We start from the raw sequence: 10345 nt of genomic DNA on the forward strand, positions 1-10345 counted from the left end.
AATCAGAAAATAAGATCCAGAAGAAATGTGGAACCAAGATCTGAAAACAATGCAGTTAGTTGAGTCAGGGACCTGTACTCACCTCAGAGTTAACTTCTAGGTATCCAATCAAACCCTACATACACAGATACAAATACCAACATACTCTCACTGGAAAAGATACTGAGAATTTACTATTAAAATGAAGATTACGTTAAATAAAACCTTCACAGGTGATGTAAGAATCCCATCAATTACGCTTCAAATTCTGACTGCCCTAATCTGACAAGCAGCAAATGGTTTTGTACGGGTGTATGAACAAAAATGAGAACCTTAGTATTATCTTATCGATTCTCTAACCTTAAGGCACTAAGAAATCAAGATCTCTCTTATAAGTTTTATAAATGAAACCATTAATTCAGTAAAACATCAAACCTCTCCAACCTCACATGTTCCACAAATCAACAATTGGTAGCAAACACACTGACAAACTGCAGAGAAAAGTTCTTAGCACTATGCTGAAAAAAAACAATGCAAGAGCCCTCATTACCTCTTCTTCACTTTCTTTCTCTTCTGAAGAATCATCCTTTTCCTTCTTTTCATCTTCCTCACTGCTTGATTCATCTGACAAGATCTCTGGACACTTGGTGCGTTTTGTTTTTCTCGTTGTTCCAGTACTGCTGCGTTCTTTCTTGCCACCTTTGCTTGGTGTCTTCTTGGACTTCGGCAATGGCTGAAAGCCAGGGATGCAAAAGAATGCAACAGAATGCAAAAGAATATTTTAAAGAAAAATACAAATTCCTTCAAATAATAGTAAAAAAAAAAATACTAAGTACAGAGGTCTGCATCATAAAAACAAAAAACCAGGCCATTTGTACACGTTATTCTTATACCACATTTTGTGCTAAGAAGAAATTCAAAGCACGGGGATAAATCAGAGTAAAAAGAAACTGAATTTCACTTTTAAGCCAAGCATCCCCTTCACTCCCCTAATCAAAGAAATCTTCCACAGTTAAGGATCAGGGAAGCACAAACAAGGAAACTTTACATTACCCATAAAAGTACACTTTTTCTTCTAGCAGCAGATTAGCTGACAACTCTTGAGATTATACAAAACTGCATTTTGTTGTTACTCAGACTACCAGCATCCCTAAGGCAGTGTGCTGACTTGGTACACACTACTTCTCAGTGTTTGCTGCAAATAAACTGAAGTTTCCTGAGCAACAATCTAACTAGTTTGGCATTGCTTACAGATTAAAAACTGACTGCCATTATGTGATACTACTATGTCTGTTCTCTTGCACTCAGCCACAAAGCAGATGCTGCCTACTGGAATTTGGGAATGGCTGTCCCTAATTAGCTCACATATTAATCATGAATTCTGTTTAGTGCTTTAAAGCATAAAGGCAGCTGCATTTTTTTGCCAGGACAGAGTTCTCAAAACAAGCATAACCTGCATCTCACCTTGCCTGAAGACTTTGGATGCATTAAGAAGTTTAAGATTCTGGTTACCAGCTCACTGTTGACTCCTGATCTTTCCAAATCAAGAACTTCACAGATACTTTTCAACATCGCATTTCTAAATCTGGAGAGAGAAAAAAGGAAGAGAAAATCCAAAGTCTTTAGTTAAACACATTATAAACAACAGATCAACATTTAACTGATCTATGCCTACAACCCGACATCGATTTGTTAAGACTAGATTTACTGCTTTATATTATTTTCAAACCCTTTTCATTCCAGTTACAACCAATCTGCAGCACCTTCTTCTGTTAATAGGGCAGTAGCTTATGTGGAGAAACAGTACAAACAAAACAAAAAACATCACTTTGTTACACTAAATGCTCCAGATCATTACGTTTATCTCACAGCAATTCTAGGAATAATACTGTGCTTTTAATATACATTAAGCAAAAATGGGTTTTGATTCTGAAGGAGAAAGGTTTTAAGGCACAGTGGGATGAAAGCTTGCACCATGAATGGAGTGTAATGTAAATTCTGTAAAGACAAATGTTGCAAATAAAAAGATGGTACAGCATGAGTCAGACTATATGAAGCAGCAATGGAGATCATTACTTTTTTAACATCTCCTCCTTCTTTTTGTATTGGTCACTTCCTTTTTCAAATGGAAACCCGCTGAACTGACCCACATTCTTCTTTAGGGAAGCAACCTAGAATAGAACACAGATTAACTTCTATTACATGCAGCTTAAAGGACTTCATCCAATTATGTTTAACTTTTCAAAGAAAAAAAAGTCTGTTCTATCTTGCAGCTTACCGTCGATGAAAACTAGCACCTATATAAAAAACCCAATGAACATTCACTTCTACATCTTATGCCTCTGTTTTTCTCATGACAGCTAAATTACAACTAAGTTCCTGGGATCTTGGTAATTTAATTCCTTTTAATAACTTGCATGGAAAAATCACCTGCTGTTTGGAGCTTATAAATAATACAGTACATGCAAAACATGTTTGTGCAACGATGATCACAGGAAGCCTGACGTTCACTTTGTACTGTATAGTTTGCTATAGAATAGTGAACTTTCAGTATATGACCTGTTAGAGCTGATTAGCTCTATTTGCTTTTTAAATTCTCACATAGGATTGTGACTGCACTTCTGAAGCTCTTCTTCTGCATGATCAATTTATGTATTTACACATCACTCAACTGACAAGGCTGGCCATTAAGCAGGTGGAGTGAACAGGAGCAAGCTTTCATCATTACAGACAGTCCTCATAATGAAAAAAATCACTCCTATCTACAACCAAGAATGAAGTTCCTTAGCTTTTTCTTCATCTCTTCTTCACAAAAAAAGTTTCAAAGAATCCCAAAATGTTATGAGAGGTTTATAATGTTACCAAGTACAACCTGCAACTACTTTCAACAATTTTACAGATCTTCTTTCTGGTGTTCCTCCACTAGTTTACAATTTTACCAGTGCCAAGCTCCTTGTGTTCCACCCAGTACCTATAGAAAATCTGCAGATGTGTCAGCATGTTTTATTAAACATTACCTACTTTCTGAAGCACATATAGAACATGCATACAAAACATCATCTGATTTCCTTGACCTTAAATGGCATTCTGAAATCCCTACAACTCTGATTAAATATGGTTTTCCATGAACTCATGCTGGTATTTCCAAATGGTACCTACTTATATGCAAACATATTCACCTCTATTCCAGCTCAGAGGCACAGCTTTCACAAAAGTTATGCAAATACAGTCAATCTTCAAAGAATCTGATCATTAGAATTTTCTGGGACTAGAAATATTTTTATATATATTTCTATAATTAGAAACCACAAATTTGCTGTTAAAAGTTCTGTAAATTGTGACTCTGGTCAATGATGGACATACTTTGTTCTACAAGACAAGGCTCTAAATTTATCAGTGATTATCACTTTAGGTTAGGACACAAATGCTACAATAAAAGGTTTAGAAATAGAACAGATACAGTTTTTTAAGAGAGAAACTTTCCACGACGAACAGAATCTTGTCATCTCACAGTATGTTGTCCAGCTATCTCAGTCACTTTAGCAAGTGATGCTGCCTGATTTCCCCAAGCAACAGGTCTCACAGGAGCATCAGAACTCCGCAGGAAACCAGAAGGCTGCCTGAATAATACATCAAGGGCAATTATCTGTTAAGGAGCTAAGACAGCAGGAATCTATGTAAGCTCAAAAACAGCTTGAAGAATGTTGTTTTATTACATGGATCATCTGTATGTAAGATAGAAAATTATTTGTATTGGTATTTATTTGTAGAACAACTGAGGCTGAAGTAAACTATTTTTGTCTTAAGTAATGCAAGCCACATGTAATCAGAACAAAGCCAGATAAATGCAAGCATGTTTGAGGAACCTGAACCCAAAGCAGAACTTTGTAAAGCCACCAGAACCTATGTAACCATAGTAATTCAGCCTGAGGCACACTGTTCAGGTGACTTTCTGTGAAATACCATGTTTTGGGCAGTAGGAAGGTGGACAGCTACAGAACGTAGTGAGGGTGACCTAAAGACTCAGAGCACTGGGACACTAGAGCAATAGCCTTTAACAGCTAGCTGGATTCTCCAGCAAGCCTACATCCAAATGGGAGCACAGAGCAAAGCAGGGCGGAACTGCACCCAAGTAAATGGCGTGGGATGGAACAGTGAGAGTTGCATTTCAACTGCACTTCTGTCTAACTCACAATATTGAAGAGTATTAAATATCAGTTTCCAATCACATTATTTTGCACGTAATTCTGAAACTGCTAATAGTCACGTGCCCATTAGCTGACTGTGTTAATAAGCAATTCACTTAGTAGTTGGTGATAATTGTTACTGAGCTGTTAGTGCCTTAGTGACACACTACATAGCCAATAAGCGTTATGGACTCCTCAGTCAGTTACTCCTCAGATCTGTGAGCCATGGTGGGAGAGAGGGATTCACAGTACCTCTACCAGAAGATGATATAAAAGCATCACTAGTTTCATAAATGGATGCAGTTTCACAACTTGCACTAAAAATCTAGTTTGATCAGAAAGCTACTCGGTTGTCATTCCACTTTTCCCATCAAATGATGAAATTCTACTACAAAACAATCCAAATGTCTGTATACAGAGCCAGAAATACTTGATTTGTTAACTGACACACCAAATAAATACCACAATTCAGAGATTTTAATGAATATACACTGTTTTTTTCCCTCCTGAATAGTTGAGATCACAGACCTTCACTGTGTCATTTAAACAACCACAGCATTTGCAGCAGTGGTTTCAGATATTCTAACCAGCATTTGTACTTGTATTACTCAGTTCCTCATTTCTGTGTTAGCTGTTTAAGTTTCTAAAATACAAGAGCTTAAAAATAAAGTGCATTGAAGTGATAATGTTGAATCTGCTTTAATTACTCCATCTCCGTTTCACTCCTAGTAGCAAAGTAAATGGGCCAGATGTATTCTGAAATTTAAGGCATGATCAATCGTATGTAATAGGCACTAAGAACTATTTGCTATTATGGATCGAGTTTGATCTTTGGATACAAGAGAGAGCATAGCTTTTTTTTTTCATTAATCTTTCAGTTCAGGCTTATTTTAGGCAAATATGACAAAATCACTAATTAAAATGTTATGTATTGATCTACTTTTGCTTTCTATTGCTTTGTGGAGAAAATGACTAGGTAGGTAGCAATGTAGTGAAACCCACGAGTGCAGGTTCCACACAGAATAAATGAAGCAGTAAGACACAGCTGTATTCAAATAACTATACAGACTACAGTCAAAATATTCCATGTACATCAGCAGTTTTAGCATGTCAGCCATGAACTATTGCCAATTCATTTGCATAAAGTGATCACTAACCTGGAGTGGAGAGGAAGGGGGAAATCTACATTCTATAGGCTTACAATTCAGCATCCCTCTCCACAAGATTTTCAGAGTAGCTTACAGAAATTAGAAGAATTATGGGCTCGAGTAACTATTCCTTTAGCAGTAATTTTCAAGAGTAGTTTGTAATAAATGACACTTAAGTAGATCTGTATGTGCAAATGCAAAAGAAAACAACGCCTACAGGATAAACTTTTTCACCATGCATGAGAATTACTAGTTATACAGATAGATTTTAAGTTCTCACAGTGCCTGGCCTGTTGTAGAGGAGTTTGTGCAGGTTCCGAAGTTCATCTGTCTTCTTTTTACTCAGAAAGAACTGTATCCTTTCAATTTCACAAAGTTTTTGTCCTTTTCCTGAAACAAATAAAAGAAAAAAAACACAAAGAAATCACCTTCTTATTTACCCATCTGTTCACAACTTCAAATATCCATCTACCTATATATTCTATCTATACATATTTTTTTAATGTAAAAGAAGTTATTTCTGCAGAGCATCAAGTCAAGTGTTGGGGAGGTCATTCCCTATCAACTAGGCACTGATAATGGCTTTTTTTCCTTACTTGAAATTACCTGTAACACGGCTAATAGACTTGGCATTTCTTTTTAGTCTAGATGTTCCAACAACAGTGGTAGCTAGATACTGAAAAGCCTATTCAGAGCTAAGTTTAAACATTACATGATTTCTATTGTTTAATGTGACCTTGTAGGATAAAAGACAGTTTTCACATAATTGTAACAGCCTTTCTGCTCGGAAATGCACAGTGATTCAGTTAAGTTAGGTCTCACCTACAAGATAACAATTTGATCTTTTGAGAGGTTTCATCTTCATTTCAACACCCATAATTCTTACCTGAAAGGACAAGCTTACCTGGTGTAATTGTAAAAGGTTCCTTTTGTAACGAGGACACTTGCATGGTCAATCGGTCTACCTTCTTTTTCTCCCTTTTTCCTTCAACAATGAGACTCTTTTCTGCAAAACACAGGGTGTTTGTTTTTTTTTTAAAGTTTTTTTCCTCATTATATCAGCAACTCCACTGCAGTGATAGGCAATACACCTCTGAATTATTGCAAAAGCAAAACAAAAAAGGATAACAATATAACCAAGCATTATAAGACTTCCAAACCTTTGGATAAAGGTCGATAGGATTTTACAGAGCTGTAGATCTGAGTCTCTGGTCCTTAACTACAATCCTACATCCAACCTATCCTTGAAGGTGGACAGTGGACATTTCCTAAAGGGCTCTTCATCTCACGATGAAGATGGCATCTCCATGCATTATCAGAAATCCAGCCTTCTCTCCTTTCTTCACCTTTCTAAGGTACAGAGCAGATGCTACTTGCACAGTCTCATTTTGTCCCCTTCTGCTCCAGCCCCCAGATGCACAGCTCTACTCCAGTTCTTTACAGGAAAGCTAACAAATGGGCAAAGGGAGAATCCAGCTTGCTTGCAGCCTCTTTCTCTTCCCACCAGTGGAATGGAGAACACATAGCAGAATGCTATCAGTAGAAAATGCAGATACATAAGGATAGTGGGACTGTACCAAATCACACACAGACATGCTGTGCAGCACTCTGCAGAGCACAATACTAACATCTTCCAAACTATCAAGAACATTATTACAAATAATGTAATATAAGACTTCTTCCTTTTAGTGGAAGGAATCTGTTCACAGTAAGAAGTTCAAAACTAGATGACCTTTAAGGTACCTTCCAACCCAAAACCATTCTATGAATACATTTAGATTGGCTTAATGGATACATTCCGTATAGCTACTTTAACAACACTACATCAAGAGAAAAGCCTCACTGTTTCACAAACATGAACACCTTGTTGTAAGACACCTGACCTTATATCACATATCACACTTTCCTTTCACATAGTGTTGCTCTGGCCTTAACATAGAAAAGCAGCTTTATAATGCATACAAACATTAATCTGGACACATACCTGGTGAGAACACAGCAAAACACACTTGTGAATAGACAATCAGCTGCTCGTAAAAAGCTAGTTCAAATTACTCCATTGCTCTTAAAACAGCATAACCTTTCTACTACGTTTTTCTAAAGACAAAGCTCTGCTCCTTTAAGAACACAAAACCATCATTGACATGGTTTTCACTAGCCATACCACAGCTCTGTTTGCACAGATGTTTTCATTTGCAAAATAGTTGCCTAGAGATTTAACACCAGCAGTTTTGCATAGTAGTTCCTTCCTCACATCTCCTATGCCTTCACTACCCTCTTCACATACGTGATGCAGTCTATCATGCTTGTCTCTTCAACAGCACCATGACTTCCGCTGGTAAAATAAGTCACATGGAATTCCTTCACCACTACAAATAAGTCGTGGCACCCAAAAAAGTAATTATCAGTTGGTTGGCAAATGATAGCTGTATTATTCTAAAGCAATGCCAGGGTTATTTCCACTTGTCTATCTTTTGCAAGTGTGTATTGCCTCAAAGTGTTACAGGCAAAAAAAAAAAATTAAAATTAAAATGCTCAATTTTCAGATAATGATTTGATACAGGATGATATGTCTTAAAATCTCCAGAAGTTTCTCCAGCAACAAAAAATCCCTACTGTACGAACTGAAAATGCTGGTAATCCCTCCATTGTTTCCTAAGGAATATAGTATTGTTATTTCTAGTCTCGTCTGTTTTAGTCTACTGGAAAATGATTTGTGATCCATGAGATGTACAATTGCTGTTAGGAGATGCTGCAGTACAATTGCCCAGCAAGGTTGTGGATGCCCCATCCCTGGAAGCACTCAAGGCCAGGCTGGATGGGGCTGTGAGCAACCTGTTTTAGAGGGCGGTGTCCCTGCCTATAGCAGGGGTTTGGAACTACATGATCTTCAAGGTTCCTTCCAACCCAAACCATTCTATGGTTCCATGACACGTACCCTTTTCTTCTTCTTCTTCCTCTTCTTCCTCCTCCTCATCCTCCTCGCTTTCCTCAGCTTTGCTTTCAGTCTCAGCTTGTTTCTCATCTGCTTTTTCAGATGACATCGTATCTTCTTTAGAGGAAGCAACAGCAGACATGGTGTGCAGTTCTGTAGAAAGCAGTGGGCAGAGCCATGAGAACACAGCACCCTTGCAGAAGCTGCGGGCGTTCCCATGTTTGAAGACACGAACTCAAACACCCTGCTTATACGCAGCACCTAACATAACTCAGAAGCTGTCGCTCGTTCTGCAGCTACTGAAGAGGTTTATCAGCACTTTCCACACACCAGTTCCCAAACTGTGAAACATTCGGAAACACACAGAGGAAACAAACAGGCGACGGGAACCGCGGGCTGCACTATGAAGGAGAAAAAGTTCACACCTTCTTGCAAAATGCCCAGAAAATGTCTCTCGCGGGGTACAGGCAACAAAACCCTCCGGTTTTTCTTGAGAAAAAGCGATCGCTCTGCCCAACCTGCCTTTCCCCGCCTCTTAGCGCAGAAGAAGAACAGAAAGTTGGGAACTTTCCGCCTTGGCAACGCCCAGACCGGCGAGGAGGGCTGGAGAGGGTTGAAAGCGCCGAGATCCGCTTCTCAGAGTTACACCGGGGATATTTTCGGCCGGGAAGGGGAGAAAGGAGGGGCCCCTCCCGCCTGCGACCAGCCCCGCCAGCCGCCCGTCCCGGCGCGCAGCCCGAACGACGCGATGGCGCCAGACAGCGCAGCACGAACGCGGCGGCCGCCCGCCCGCCCCCCCCCTCCGCCCCGAGGAGAGAACGCGGTCGCTCTGCAGGGCCCGGTGCGGCCATGGCGGGCGGACACACCTCGTTTCGAGCCCCGGCTCCTGCAGCGGGAGCGACTGTGGCGGCAGGGTCGGCGGGTGGCGGCGGGGAGGGCGCGCGGAGGGGGAGGGGCGGGGCGCTGCCAGACTGAGTCGCGCGCCCCGCGTCCCGCTCGCTCTCACCTCTCTCTCTCTCCCTCTCTCTCCCCCTCCCGGAATCAACAAGGTTTTCAAAATGGCGGGTTCTCAGCCGGGGAGAAGGAAGCGGGAAGACGGCGGCCAATCAGCGCCGGCGCGGGGAGGGCGGGCGCGGAGGTGGGCGGGGCGAGAGGGCTGCGCGCGCAGAGCGAGGGTGGGGCGAGAGAGGCGCTTTGCGGCCGTGTGCCGCGAGGGGGCGCCCTTAACCTCTGTGGTGACGTCACGGCCGCTGGCTGCGCTGAAAGAGGTGTTTGGGAGGGTCGTGCGCTTGTCGCTCAGACCATCGAATCACAGAATGGCCTGGGTTGAAAAGGACCACAATACTAATCCAGTTCCAGCCCCCTGCTGCGTGCAGGGTCACCAACCAGAAGACCAGGCTGCCCACAGCCACATCCAGCCTGGCCTCGAATGCTTCCAGGGATGGGGCATCCACAACTTCCTTGGGCAACCTGTTCCAGTGCCTCACCACCCTCTGGGTGAAAAACTTCCTCCTGATATCTAACCTAAACCAGATGCTGCAGCTCGCACTGCACAAGGGCAGGGCTGCGGAGAGCATCTCCCCCCTCAGTTCCTACAGCAGCTGCAGTTTCCATTCCCAATGTTTTTTTAAACCTGTTGTGAATACAGATGGTGGCAGTTTGAAAAACGAACGTCATTTGCCAGCCATGCATAACTAGGCAAGCCTGAAGCTCAGGACACTTAAGTACCTGGCCATTAAGCCATGGGCCACGCAAACAGCATGAGAAAGAATCATAAAATCGCTCAGGTTGGAAAAGACCTTCAAGGTCACCAAGTCCAACCACAACCTAACCATCCTACCCTCACTCTAACAAAGTTGACTGCTAAATCATGTCCCTGAGCACCGCATCCAAATGGCTTTTAAACACATCCAGGGATGATGACTCAACCTGCTCCCTGGGCAGCCTATCGCAGTGCTTAACAACCCTTGCTGTCAAGAAGTTTTTCCTGAAAGATGTCGAAAGACAACGGGCGGCCCCCTGCAAACCCACGGGCTGGGGGCTGTCGAGGGCGGCGACAGCGGACCGGCTTCACGTCGCCTCACCGAACCCCATCG

General features: G+C 41.6%; 1 protein-coding gene across 3 annotated transcripts in view; it reads right to left on the reverse strand.

Moving 5' to 3' along the window:
• The window catches only part of DEK (DEK proto-oncogene), a 47009-nt gene extending 37667 nt beyond the window's left edge, over positions 1-9342 (reverse strand). For 2 of the 3 annotated variants that reach the window (XM_042833447.1, XM_042833461.1), the window contains exons 1-7: positions 9116-9201; positions 8253-8402; positions 6219-6320; positions 5595-5704; positions 2056-2150; positions 1444-1564; positions 530-712 (exon numbers count right to left, since the gene is read on the reverse strand). In XM_042833447.1, the coding sequence (XP_042689381.1) occupies positions 530-712; positions 1444-1564; positions 2056-2150; positions 5595-5704; positions 6219-6320; positions 8253-8391 (750 nt within the window). In that variant the 5' untranslated portion in view covers positions 8392-8402; positions 9116-9201. Of the gene's footprint in view, positions 1-529; positions 713-1443; positions 1565-2055; positions 2151-5594; positions 5705-6218; positions 6321-8252; positions 8403-9115; positions 9202-9255 lie in introns of those variants that run through there. The other variant, XM_042833455.1, reaches the window with a different exon arrangement.
• Between the last annotated feature and the right edge of the window lie 1003 nt (positions 9343-10345).

This window comes from Centrocercus urophasianus, unplaced genomic scaffold (genome assembly GCF_019232065.1).
Source record: "Centrocercus urophasianus isolate 14NV4802_14NV808 unplaced genomic scaffold, USGS_Curo_1.0 seq_11, whole genome shotgun sequence".
In the NCBI taxonomy this organism is placed as follows: Eukaryota; Metazoa; Chordata; class Aves; order Galliformes; family Phasianidae; genus Centrocercus; species Centrocercus urophasianus.